We start from the raw sequence: 13,271 nt of genomic DNA, 5'->3' as shown, positions 1-13,271 counted from the left end.
AAGCGCTGGGGTGGATCCCAGCAAATCGGGCTGGGCATAGTCGCTGTCCCTCATGGGGCTCCCGGTCTCAACCTCCCTTTCACAGGTGAGGGAACTGAGGCGAGGAGAAGTGACTTCATAATAATAATGTTGGTATTTGTTAAGCGCTTACTATGTGCAGAGCACTGTTCTAAGCGCTGGGGCAGAGACAGGGTGATCAGGTTGTCCCAGGTGAGGCTCGCAGTCTCGATCCCCATTTTACAGATGAGGTAACTGAGGCACAGAGAAGTGAAGTGACTTGCCCACAGTCACACAGCTGACAAGTGGCGGAGCCGGAATTCGAACCCATGACCTCTGACTCCCGAGCCCGTGCTCTTTCCACTGAGCCACGCTGCTTCTCTACGCTGCTTCTTGGACTTGCCCAAGGTCACAAGGTAGAGGAGTGGCGGAGCCGGGATTAGAACCCCTGACCTCCTCACTCCCAAGCCCGTGCCCCAGCCACCAGGCCACGCTGCTCCCCTGCCCCGCGTCCGGTCCGAGTGGGCGGCAGGAAGGGCGGGGAGGGGGCGGGGACGCCGGGGGCTTCGGCGGCGAAGACAGACGGGCTCGGGTCCCACGGGGTCAGGGGCGTCCACCTGGGGCCCGTATTGAGGGGGCCCGGAGCCCCCGGTGCAAGACACGGGAGTCCCACCCCCACCCCAGCCCAATGAGAGCCCAGAATTCTCTCGGGGGGGAAGGGCAGCCTGGGGGACGGCGGGACCCCCGACTCACCTCTTCGGGCCATCACCGCCGTAGCCCCGGTCTCTCTCGGCCCCCGCCCCATCCCCTCCACGGGACTGGAGGGGAGACCGAGGACCCCGGGGGGAGGCAGTGAGAGCCTCTCCTTCCTCCCTAACAGCAGGGAGTCTCGGCGCCCACCCCCTCCAACCAAGGGAAATCGAGGGACGGCAGGGGTGGGAGAGGGAAGGGAAGGCCAGGCCGGCCCCCAGCGGACGAACCGCTCACCCAGAAACATACAAACCAGCTCCTCGCATGCAGCTGCTCCCAGCGTACCCCAGCCCGGGGTCTCCCCCCGGTCCGGACGGTCCCGGGAAGGAAGGGCAGCCTGTCCTGCTCCGGCCCCACCCTCCCCTCCTTTCGCCTTGCCCGGGTCTGGGCCTCGTTCGGACAGCGGGGACGAGGGGATGTCGCGGCAGAGCGCCCACAATCCCCGTCCGTTCCGTGGCCCCTCCGGGCCGGCCGCCCCTCGGGCGACGGGGACGGGACGGTGTCGCCACGCCCCCCCGCCCCCCTCACCCGTCCCGGTGCACCCTCTGGTGCTGCAGCAGGTTGGACGGGTGGGCGAAGCCCCTGTCGCAGACGGGGCACTTGTAGGGCGGGTCGCCCGCGTGGACCTTCTCGTGGACGGCCAGGTAGGCGCCGTCCTTGAAGAGCTTGGGGCAGAAGCGGCAGGGGAAGGGCCGGGCGGGGCTGTGGACCCGGCGGTGCTGCAGGAGCAGCGAGGGCCGGGCGAAGGCCTTGCCGCAGGCCTGGCAGCGGTAGGGCCGCTCGCCCGTGTGGGCGCGCCGGTGGACGGCCAGGTAGCTGGACTGCTTGAAGGCCTTGCCGCAGGTCTGGCAGGCGAAGGGCCGGTCGCCCGTGTGGACGCGCTCGTGGGAGGCCAGCGCGTTGGACTGCTTGAAGGCCTTGGGGCAGATCTTGCAGGCGAAGGGCCGGTCGCCCGTGTGGACGCGCTGGTGCACCCGCAGGCTGTGCCCGTAGGTGAACTTCTTGCCGCAGACGCCGCAGGCGTGGGGCTTGTCGTCGCAGTGCTGACGCTGGTGGAGCAGCAGGGCGTGGGGGGCGGGGAAGGCCTTGCCGCAGTCGGGGCAGGGGAAGGGCCGGTCGGTGCGGTGGACCAACGCGTGCCGCTGCAGCTCGTACGGGGTCTTGAAGCGCTTGGGGCAGCGGGTGCAGGGGAAGGGGCGCTCGCCCGTGTGGATGCGTCGGTGCTCCTGGGGGGGAGAGGGCGGAGGCTGGGACGCCTCCTCCTCCCCTTCCTCCTCACATAAATCCCGTAATTCATCTCCTCGTATTCCTGCCCGCCTCCTCCTCTCTAGACGCTAAGCTTGTGGTGGGCAGGGAACGAGCTCAACTGGACTCTCCAAGCGCTTAGTACAGTGCCCTGCACACGATAAGCGCTCAGCAGGTACGACTGAACGAGCCTCGCTGCTCTCCGGCATCCCACCTCCTAACACCAACGCCGCCGCCAAAAACGTCATTTATTCACACGAATGTCTATTTCCCCCTCGAGACTAAGCTCGGCGTGGACGGGGAACGTGCCCGCCAACTCCCCCGGGCACTCGGTCCGGGGCTCCGCCCACGGTAAGCGCCCGATGAATACCACCGATTAAGAGCCGGCCACGTGCCAAACGGTGGGAGAGGTAACGGATAATCAGATTGGACGCGGTCCGCGTCCCGCGTGGGGCTCAGTGTCTCCCCACCTCGTCCGCCTCCTCTTTCGCCTCTCCCTTTCTACTCTCCTCCTTCACCCCGCTTGGCCCTCCCACCCCTCGTCTCTCCCCCGTTCCGTTCAGGGAAGAGCCGTCTCTTGGCGGGGCCGGCCCCCGGCCCCCACCGCCGTGAACCCCCCCCCCCCCCGGGCCTTCTGCCCCGTCCGCTCCCCCGGCGCCCCGGCCCATCCCTCCGTGGCCCTGCCCGCCCGCCCCGCCCCGGCACCTGGAGGTTGCTGGCCCGCTTGAAGCGCTTGCCGCAGGCCTCGCAGCGGAAGGGCCGGTCCTCGGTGTGCACCAGGCCGTGGCTCTTGAAGTCCGAGTGGCGCTTGAAGGCGGCGGCGCAGAGCGGGCAGCGGAAGGGCCGGTCCTCGTTGTGCACCACCTCGTGGCTGAACAGCTCCCAGGCCCGCTTGAACCTCTTGCCGCAGGCGCCGCAGCGGAACGGCTTCTCCGCCACCGTCACCTGGCGGATCTCCAAGCCCCCGCCGGCCTCCCGTTCCGCCCCCTCCCCGGACTCCTCCCCGGATCCCTCCCCGTCCCCGGACCCGTCCCCGGACGCTTCGGCGGGCCGGGCCGGGTCCTCGGGCACCAGCCTGGCCGTGGAGTAGGCGCCGTGCTCATCGATCAGGTGCACCAGGGCCGGCCGCGCCTCCGACTCGCACTCGGCGCCCGGGTCCTCCTGGGGACACAGGGGCGGACGGAGGGACACAGGGACGGACCGGGGGGGGGGGGGGGGGAAGGGAGAGGGACGAGGAGGACCGGGGGAGGACCGAGGGACGGAAAAGAGGGAGGAAGAGAGAGTGGGACAGGGAGGACCAGAGGAGAGAGGAGGGAGGAAGGTGGGAACAGAGAGGATCAAGGGAGGGAGGAGCAGGACACACAGGACCAGGGGAGGACCGACGGAAGGAGGAGAGGAAGGGGCGGGATGGGGAGGACCAGCGGAGGGAGGAGTGGGATGGGGCGGACAGGGGAAGGAGGAGGTGGAGCAGGATGGGGAGGACGGAGGGAGGAAGGAGGTAACGGGGAGGACCAAGGGGGTGAGGGGAGGCCAAGGGAGGACCGAGGGAGGGACGAGTGGCCCGGGGTGGGAGGGGCAGGACGGGGAGTACCAGAGGAGGGAAAAGTGGGAAGGAGAGGACCCAAGGAGGGAAGGAGGAAGATAAAGACAGGGAGGACCCAGGGAGGAGGAGCAGGAAGGAGAGCAGGACAGACAGAAGGAAAGAAGAAAGGTGAACCCAGTCCTCCGCCTTCCCTCCGGAGACGGGGACTCTGGGGGAGGGAAGGGAGTGGAGGCAGACAACGGGGCGTCAGGCGGCTGCTCACCTCCTTCAGGGGCAGCGGGTGCGACGGGCCGGCCCTCTCGGGGAGCACGCTCCCCCGGACTCCCCGCTGCCGCTCCCCTCCATCCCCGGCCCCCCGCTCCACGGGCTCCTCCTTCACGGGCCGGAGCCGGTGGCGGAGGAGGGGCGGCCGCCGGGGGAGTCCGCCCGGGAGGCCCGGGGCCGGCACAGGGTCCGCCGACTCCATAATACGGCGGCGGGGTACGGCGGGGCGAACCCCGCTCACAGCCTGCGGATGGACAGAATAATGGAAAAGGGTCAAAAATCGGGGGTTGGAGGGGGGCCAACCTTCCCATGTGGCACACGCGGGGGTCTCTCGGCCGCCCCAAACCCACAGTAGTCTCCCCCAGATCACCCCGCACCCACATTAGTCTCCCCCGGCTCCCTCCACATCCAAAGTAGCCTCCCCCGGTATTACACAAGTACAACAATTATTATTTATTATCATCAACCTATCCGCCACATGATACTCCATAGACGCTAGATCGCCACTCCCTCCACCTTCAAAGTGTTATTAAAGTCACGCCTCCTCCAAGAGGCCCTCCCCGATTAAGCCCTCTCTTCCCCGGCTCCCTCTCCCTCCTGCCTCGTCTATGCACCGGATCTGCGATCTCGGGACACTGGATATTCACCCCACCCCCAACCCCACCGCGCTCTGGTACAGATCTTTAAATTGTACATTATAAACCACTCATCCATTCACTTGAATATCTGTCTCCCCCTCCAGACTGGTCACAAGTTACAGGCAGGGAATGCCTCTGCTAATTCTGTCGTACTGCACTCTCCCAAATGCTTAGTACAGTGCTCTGCAGATAGTAAGCGCCCAATAAATATCAATGATAGCGGGCCTTAAGGGAAAGATCTTGGGTTTAGGAGTCAGAGGAGGTGGGTTCTAATCCCGGCTCCGCCTCTTATCCGCTGGGTGACTGTGGGCAAGTCGCTTATCCTCTCTGAGCCTCAGTTAGCTCATCTGTAGAAGGGGGATTAAGACCGTGCACCCCACGTGGGACAACTTCATTACTTTGTATCTATCCCAGGGTTTAGAGCAGTGCTTGGGACATAGTAAGTGCTTAACAAAGACCGTCATTATTATTATTATTAGGCAGAGCAACCTGTCCCACGATTCAGGGCCATACAGTCTGCACCATCTCCACCAGGAGGTAGCCCCTCCTCCCTCAATCCATCAGTGGTATTTATTGAGCGCTGACTGTGTGCAGAGCACCTCCCCAGCCGTCACCCTCTCCACCTGGTCTCTCCCCACGTTTTGCACACAGTGTTTTGCCCTGTAGCGCTCCCCATTTCGCACAATATTATTGATCATTTGCCCAAAGTGGTTTCCCCCACCCTAAGCTCGTCTCCCCTCCAGTTCACAACCAATCTTTCCCTGTCCCACGTGCACCGAACGATAACAACAATAACTGTGGAATCTGTCAAGCACTTACTGTGTGCCGAACATCGTATTAGGCACTGGGGTGATAATAATAACTTTGGCACTTATTAAGCGCTTACTATATTACCAAGCGCTGTTCTAAGTACTAGGGTAGACACAAGTTAATCAGGTTGGACACAGTCCCTGTCCCACATGGGGCTCCCGGGCTAAGTAGGAGGGAATGGTAGGATCTAATCCCCACGTAATGGATGATGATGACGGTATTTGTTAAGCACTTACTATGCGCCAAGCACTGTTCTAAGCCCTGGGGTAGATACAGGGTAATCAGTATGTCCCACGTGGGGCTCACAGTCTAAATCCCCATTTTCCAGATGGGGGAACTGAGACACAGAGAATAGTAATGATAATAATGATGGCATTTGTTAGGCGCTGACTATGTGCCGAGCACTGTTCTAAGCGCTGGGGTAGATCCAGGGTCATCAGGTTGTCCCACGTGGGGCTCACAATCTCCATCCCCATTTTCCAGATGAGGGAACCGAGGTACAGAGAAGTTAAGCGACTTGCCCAGGGTCACACGGCAGACAAGCAGCAGAGAAGCAGCGTGGCTCAGTGGAAAGAGCCTGGGCTTTGGAGTCAGAGCTCATGAGTTCGAATCCCAGCTCTGCCACCTGTGAGCTGTGTGACTGTGGGCAAGTCACTTAACTTCTCTGTGCCTCAGTTACCTCATCTGTAAAATGAGGATGAAGACTGTGAGCCCCACGTGGGACAACCTGATTCCCCTGTGTCTACCCCAGCGCTTAGAACAGTGCTCTGCACATAGTAAGCGCTTAACAAATACCAACATTATTACAAGCGGTGGTGCCGGGATTAGAACCCACGACCTCGGACTCCCAAGCCCGGGCACTAGAGATAAAAGACAACCAGGTCCCACACGGGGCTCACAATCCAAGTAGGAGGGAGAGCAGGGGTCGAATCCCCATTTTTCAGATGAAGGAGCTGAGGCACTGAGAAATCCGGTGACTGCCCAAGGTCACGCAGCAGACGAGTGGGGGAGGCAGAATTTGAACCCAGGTCCTCATTGCTTCCCCACACCTCTCACAGAACTGTACCCTTTTTCCATCCCTGTCACTGCTGACATAATAATAATGATAATGGCATTTGTTAAGCGCTTATTATGTGCCAAGCACTGTTCTAAGCGCTGGGGGGATACAAGGTGATCAGGTTGTCCCATGTGGGGCTCACAGTCTTCATCCCCATTTGACAGAGGTCTCGCCCATTCATTCATTCAGTCGTATTTCCTCTTCGTTTACTATGTGCAGAGCACTGTACTAAGCGCTTGGGACTGTACAATATAGGAAACAGACACATTCCCTGCCCACAACGGGCTTACATCCCCCTTCTCCCATAATGTACATTGGAACTGTCCATTCCAAACGCTTAGTACAGTGCTCTGCACAGAGTAAGCGCTCAATAAATACTACTGAATGAAGAACGGCCCAGAATGGCCTTCTCCATCCCCTCTGTTCTCCCCCGGAATGGTTCCTTCCCACACACCCCTTCTCCCCGGAATGGTTCCTTCCCCCGAACCCCTCCGTTCCCCGCCCGATGATCCACCCCACCCTCCCCCCCCCGCTCTCCGAATGGTCCCTCCCCATCAACACAGAACCCAGGCAGAATGGTCCCTTCCTTCCCCCCCCCCCCCGCCGCGGAACGATGGTCCGTTCCGCGTCCATTGTGCGGATGGGGAATCCGGACGGGCCCAGTCGTTGCAGAGGGGGGAACGCCGGAGCAGGGTCATTGTGCTCTCGGGGACTCACCGGGCCACGGCCGCCAGTTCGCTCCCCCTCTGCCCCTCACATCCGGCCTGTGTCCCACCCAAAGCGTTCCCCGCGCCCACACTCCGTGCGAGCCGAGTTCCGGCCAGGGCTCTTCCACCTGCCCCCCCCCCCCGCCCAGCTGCCCGTCAGCGACACGTGACTCGGGGCAAAGCCACTTCCGGCAGAGCGGCCGGCGCGTGGCAAGCCCAGCGTCTCCCCGCCTCTAGTCTGACGTCATCCCTCCCCGGATCCCGCCCCCTCCCTCAGAGCCCGAGGCTAATTTGTTTGACGGGAAAACCAACCAATAGGATTTGGGCTCTGAGGAGCCTCGACCAATAAGGAACGGCCCCTCGGGCCTCCCTCCTGAAGCCTGAGGAGGCTTCGCGAAAGCCTTGGCTTGGCCTCCGTGCCCTGCTCCTCAGGAATATTGCTATATAATAATAATGAGGGTATTTGTTAAGCGCTTACTATGTGCAAAGCACTGTTCTAAGCGCCTTGGTTGATATAAGGTGATCAGGTTGTCCCACGTGGGGCTTACCGTCTTCATGCCCATTTGACAGATGAGGTCACTGAGGCCCAGAGAAGTGAAGTGACTTGCCCACAGTCACACAGCTGACAAGGGGCGGGGCCGGGATTAGAACCCATGACCTCTGACTCCCAAGTCCGGGTTCATTCCACTGAGCCACGCTGCTATGTAGTTCCAGGGCTTAGAACAGTGCTCTGCACATAGTAAGCGCTTAACACATACCAACACAATTAATAATAATTAACGATAATTAATAATAATAGTTAATAATAATAATTAATAATGTTGGTATGTGTTAAGCGCTTACTATGTGCAGAGCACTGTTCTAAGCGCTGGGGGAGATACAGGATCATCAGGTTGTCCCACATGAGGCTCACAGTTAATCCCCATTTTACAGGTGAGGGAACTGAGGCACAGAGAAGTGACTTGCCCACTGTCACACAGCTGACAAGTGGCAGAGCCGGGATTCGAACCCATGACCTCTGACTCCTAAGCCTGGGCTCTTTCCACTGAGCCACGCTGTGATGTAATCCCAAGGGAGGAGGAGGAAACCGAGGCACCTGACTTTTACGAGGGCTCACTCCCTACTACCTCTCCCCTTCCCTTCTTTTAATGCACATTGTATTTTTTTTCTGATACCTGTTAAGCGCTCCGTGCCTGGCACTCTACTAAGCGCTGGGGTAATAATAATAAATAACAATGTTAGTATTTGTTAAGCGCTTACTATGTGCCCACCACTGTTCTAAGCACTGTTTTATTACCAGGTAATCAGGTTGTCCCATATAGGGCTCACAGTCTTCAGCCCCCTTTTACAGATGAGGGAACTGAGGCCCGGAGAAGTTAAGTGACTTGCCCACGGTCACACTGCTGACAAGCGTCGGAGCCGGGATTAGAACCCATGACCTCTGACTCCCAAGCCCGGGTTCTCTGCACTGAGCCACGCTGCTTCTCACGTAATAATATTCATAATGATATTAATAATTATTATTCATTCATTCAGTTGTATTTATTGAGCGTTTTCTGTGTGCAGAGCACTTTACTAACCGCTTGGAGTGTACGGTTATGGTGTTTGTTAAGCGCTTACTCTGTGCCAAGCACTGTTCTCGAGGACATATACGTCCTCTCTCCTTCCCCAAACCCTCCCCTCCCCATCTGCCTAAGGCGAGGCAGGGGACATTCAGAGGCAGACAGAAACGCCTTTTATTACTACGGCAGGAGACGAGCAAAACTGGCCCCCAACCTCGGTCGCTTACCTCGAACCGCCCCGACCCCGGAGGGAAGGTGGTCCCGTTATTCGGGTGGGGCCTTTGGAGGGGCGGCCCCTTCACCCCCGGATCGTCCGGCTTCCCTTCCTCCCTTCCACGACTGCCCCCGTCGCCGGGCCCGGCTCGGCCTCGCCCCGACGGGCTGGCAAACCGGAAGCTTACCCGCACGGGTGACGCTGCCCCGAGACACCGCCGGGGGTGGGCGTCCCCCTTGGGGCTCTGCCGCCGGTCCTCGCCCCCGGCGGGCCGGGGAACGGCGGGCGCCCTACCCGTCCTCCCCCACGGGCAGCGGGCGCGCGTCGCAGAGCGGCTCTCCGGCCCAGAGCCGGCCGGCGAAGAGGCGGCGGCAGGGCCGTCGTCCGGACCCGAAGACGGGGCAGCCGCAGGAGGCCGGGCCGGGCCCCGCCAGGAAGGGGCCCCCCGGCCCGCCGGCGCCCTCGGCCTCCCGGACGCCCCCGGGCCCGGGCTCGGCCACCGGGGCCGCCGCCTCGGCCGCCTCCCGGGCGGGCAGCTCCAGCGGCGGCGCCTGCAGGGCCAGCAGCTCCCCCAGGCAGGCTGCCAGGCTGCGGGCGGGCGCCAGGGCGGGCAGGACCTTCCGCCGGTGGGCGGCCAGGTGGGCGGCGAAGACGCCCTCGCGGAGCTCGGGGTAGGCCCAGCAGGCCACCCACATGCCCTTGAGCGGGTGCCAGGTCTCCAGGTAGTAACGCAGGAAGGCGAGGGGGGCGGCGTCCTCCAGGCGGCTCAGGTCGCGGCCGTAGGCCCCGGGGGAGGCGGCCCGGGCCAGCCGGCGCAGCAGCGGGAGGAGCCGGCCCCGGCGGAGGGGCGCCAGCTCCCGGGCCCGGCGCCCCAGGGCCTCCAGGACCTGCGCCCGGCAGATCTGCACCCGGGCGCGGGGCAGCACGTCCTCCACGGCGTCGGCGCCGGCCGGCAGGGCCGCCCCCACCGTCAGACACTCCACCCGCGCCTTGATGTCCGGCACGCTCTGCACCAGAGAGGCCACGATGAAGACCAGCAGGTCCCGGGTGCCCCGGCGGGCCAGGCAGTAGGCCGCCTCGCGGCCCCGCCCGTCCGCGTCCTGGCAGAGCACCGAGTACAGGTCGAAGTCGCCGCCGAGGCCGGCGGCCAGGTCCAGGAAGAGGAGGCGGGGGGCCGCCCGCAGCAGCTCCCGCATGGGCGAGGTGGCCAGGAAGATGCAGCCGAGGATGGCCACGTCCTCCTGGAAGACCAGCTTGACCTTGGCCCCCGGGTCCGCCTGGAACAGCCCGTCCAGCTGGGCCAGCAGCTCGCACATGCCCTTGTCCTTGTCCCTGCTGTAGTCCTCCAGGTTCCGGACCAGGTCCGGGGCCAGGAAGCGCTTGGACACGCTGTTGGTGATGCGGATGGGCAGGCCCAGGCTGGCCTCCAGCTGCCGCCGTCGGAAGCGGCGGGCGAACTCCCCGGCCGCCAGCTGGTGGTTGTGCTCCAGGTTGGCCTCGATCACCACCAGCCGGTCCTTCTTGGGGCCCAGGCGGAGCGTCACCGAGGCGGGGCAGGCGATCTTCTCGCTCCTGCCGGGGAACGCGGTGGGGGACGAGGAGACGCAGTGAGGCGAGGGGACGGGACGGGGCGGGCCGAGGCGGGGCGCACCTGGCTTCGGGCCCTTCGGCCGACGCCGTTTACTAAGCCGGGCAGAGCGCCGGATGAAGCGCTTGGGAGAACGCGACACGACGGAATTGGCAGGCGGGCTTCCTGCCCACGAGGAGCTTCCAGTCTTAGAGGACTTGCCTGGTGAGGGATCTAAGCTTAATTCCGTGGGCCTCGACTTCCTTGTCTGTCAAATGAGGACCAGATGCCCGTTCTCCCTCCCTGTTAGACAGTGCGCCTCACCTGGGTCGGGGCGGGGCTCGATCTCATTATTTCATTTCCACCCCAGCATTAGGTACAGCGCTCGGCCCTTAAGTGGTAAGTACCTAACAAATGCCACGATCGTCAGTATTGTTCTTATTAGAGAGGAAGAGGGGAGAGGACGGGCAGATTGGAGGCCTCGGCTCACATTCACTAAACCCTATTGACCGTATTTACGCTTACGGTGTCTCACAGTGACTCTCCCCCGCTCAAAACCTTATTGAAGGCACACCTCCTCCAAGAGGCCTTCCCTGACTACCTCCTTTCCTCTTCTTCCACTCTCTTCTGCGTCGCCCTGAATTGCTCCCTTCGTTCATTCCCCCCTTCTGACCCCACAATACTTAGGTACCCATCTGTTATTTGTTTACTTATATTAATGTCTTTCTCCCCTTCTAGATCGAAAGCTCACTGTGGGCAGGGAGTGTGTCTGCTTACTGTTTACTGTACTTTCCCAGGCACTCAGTACAGTGCTCTGCGCATAGTAAGCGCTCGATAAATATAATTGAATGAATGAATGAATCTGTCTCCCCCCACTTGAATCTAAGTGACACCAGGTGACGGGTGCATGGGGAAAGGTCCCTGGGGGAGGCAGAGTGGGGGAGGGAGATGCTCCTCCGGGGGGATGGGGCAAACCCTGGAAGGGGGGTTAGGAAGAGGGAGATGCCGCCGGGGAAGGGGAGGGGGCGAGGCCACCCTCGGACTTACAGTTTGTTGCGCTGCACGGTGCTCTGGCCCACGTAGGTCCCGCTGTGCCTGCAGATGAGGCGGACGAAGCGGAAGCGCAGCGTGGCCGCCAGGTTGGGCAGGTAGGGCGGCGGGTGCCGGCGCTGGGACACCAGGGGCTTGAGGCTGGCGACGATGAACAGGGCCTTGTGCGCCTCGCACCAGTCGTCAAAGAAGGAGGTGAACTGGTGCCACGTGTGGAACTCTCGGCCCAGGCCCAGGTCCCCCATGGCCCGGCGGCACGAGGGGCGAGGCCGCCCTGCGGGGGATGGAGTGGCAGATGGAAGGGGTGGAATTGGAGACACGCAGATCCAGATACAATGGCTATGAGGGACAGAGTGGTCAACGATCCACTAATAATAATGTTGGTATCTGTCAAGCGCTTATTATGTGCAGAGCACTGTTCTAAGCGCTGGGGGAGATACAGGGTAATCAGGTTGTCCCACGTGAGGCTCACAGTCTTAATCCCCATTTTACAGATGAGGTCACTGAGGCCCAGAGAGGTTAAGTTAAGGGGTCACTAAGGGTGACCCCTTCGGCCCTCTGGGGCATCGTGGGCCTATCCAGCTCTGCCCCCTGCATGGCTCCACTTGTCCCCCCCACCCAACACCCCCGTCTTCCCCGGCTCCCAGGCACATCCCAGCGCTTAGAACAGTGCTTGGCACACAGTAAGCGCTTAACAAGTACCATCATCATCATCATCCCACCCCCTTCCCACGGCCTCGGGAACTCCACTCACTGTCCAGTCCTCCCTTAAATCCGCCCCCCATCCCCAACCTCCATCAGCAGCATCCTCCGTCTCCTCGGTTACCATGGAGACGGAAACCCCGCTCCCTTACCCGCCCCTCCCGCCGGCCCAAGCCGTTTCCGTGGAAACGGGAGAAGGCCCTCCCTCCCCCGCCCCGTCCTCAATCCTGCCCTCACCTCGAGATGGCGCCCTTCGGCCCCCCGCAGCCAAGGGGGGCCCACAATGCCCCGCGCCGCCCCTCCTCCCTCCTCCCTCCCCCCCAAACCCATCTGCTGCGCATGCTCAGGACGGACCGGCCGGCGGGCGACGGAGCCTTCGGGACGCATGCGCAGAGGCAGCTCCGGGCGCGGAGGCGGGAAGGGGGGTGGAGCGAGGCACGCTGGGATACGTAGTCCGCGCGCCCGACGGTCAAGGCTAAAGCGCGATTGGTCCGCAGCAGCAGCCAATGGGCGCCCGGGAGGAGCCGCGGGAGCGGCCGAGCCGTCTCCATAGCAACGAGGAGGGGCACGTGGGAAAGGGCGGAGCCAGCGCCAATAATCATCATCATCATAATAACCATGGTATTTATTAAGCGCTTACGGCGTGCCGGACACTGTATTAAGCGCTGGGGTGGATGCAAGCAAATCGGGTCACTTGGGGCTCACTGTCTTAGCGTGGCTCAGTGGAAAGAGCCCGGGCTGTGGAGTCAGAGGTCATGGGTTCGAATCCTTGTTAATGAGGTGTACGTGGTTAGTGAGGTATACATCCCCTTGATTCTATTTATCGTGATTAACTTGGCTTGTTTTTGTCCGTCTGTCTCCCCCGATTAGACTGTGAGCCCGTCAATGGGCAGGGATGGTCTCTATCTGTTGCCGAATTGTCCATTCCAAGCGCCTAGTCCAGTGCGCTGCACATAGTAAGCGCTCAATAAATACTGTTGAATAAATGAATGAATCCCGGCTCTGCCACTTGTCAGCTGTGTGACTGTGGGCCAGTCCCTTAACCTCTCTGTGCCTCAGCTCCCTCACCTGTAAAATGGGGATGAAGACTGTGAGCCTCAAATGGGACAACCTGATCACCCTGTATCTCCCCCGGCGCTTGGAACAGTGCTCGGCACATAGTAAA

General features: G+C 61.8%; 1 protein-coding gene across 1 annotated transcript; it reads right to left on the bottom strand.

The window, feature by feature from the left end:
* Positions 1-449: 449 nt before the first annotated feature.
* Positions 450-12,704, bottom strand: LOC103168310 (uncharacterized protein ZSWIM9-like). Its single transcript, XM_039913387.1, has 7 exons — positions 12,344-12,704; positions 11,402-11,678; positions 9,242-10,359; positions 8,801-8,988; positions 3,798-4,043; positions 2,698-3,153; positions 450-1,973 (listed from the first exon to the last, which is right to left on the bottom strand). Exons 2-7 carry the CDS (start codon positions 11,647-11,649, stop codon positions 1,272-1,274), a joined length of 2,958 nt encoding a protein of 985 aa, XP_039769321.1. The 5' UTR covers positions 11,650-11,678; positions 12,344-12,704; the 3' UTR covers positions 450-1,271.
* Between the last annotated feature and the right edge of the window lie 567 nt (positions 12,705-13,271).

Source organism: Ornithorhynchus anatinus, chromosome 10 (assembly GCF_004115215.2).
Source record: "Ornithorhynchus anatinus isolate Pmale09 chromosome 10, mOrnAna1.pri.v4, whole genome shotgun sequence".
NCBI lineage: Eukaryota > Metazoa > Chordata > Mammalia > Monotremata > Ornithorhynchidae > Ornithorhynchus > Ornithorhynchus anatinus.
Note: the sequence above shows the minus strand (reverse complement) of the source record. Positions and strands in the feature narration are given on the sequence as shown.

Bases quoted from the DNA above. Each gene is read 5' to 3' on its own strand.
- LOC103168310 (XM_039913387.1), bottom strand. From the start codon at position 11,649: ATGGGGGACCTGGGCCTGGGCCGAGAGTTCCACACGTGGCACCAGTTC. The intron at 10,360-11,401 runs GTAAGTCCGAGG...GTTCCCCGGCAG, and splicing joins ACCGTGCAGCGCAACAAACT to GAGCGAGAAGATCGCCTGCC. The intron at 8,989-9,241 runs GCGGGCCGGGGG...GTCTCGGGGCAG, and splicing joins CCGGGAGGCCGAGGGCGCCG to CGTCACCCGTGCGGGTAAGC.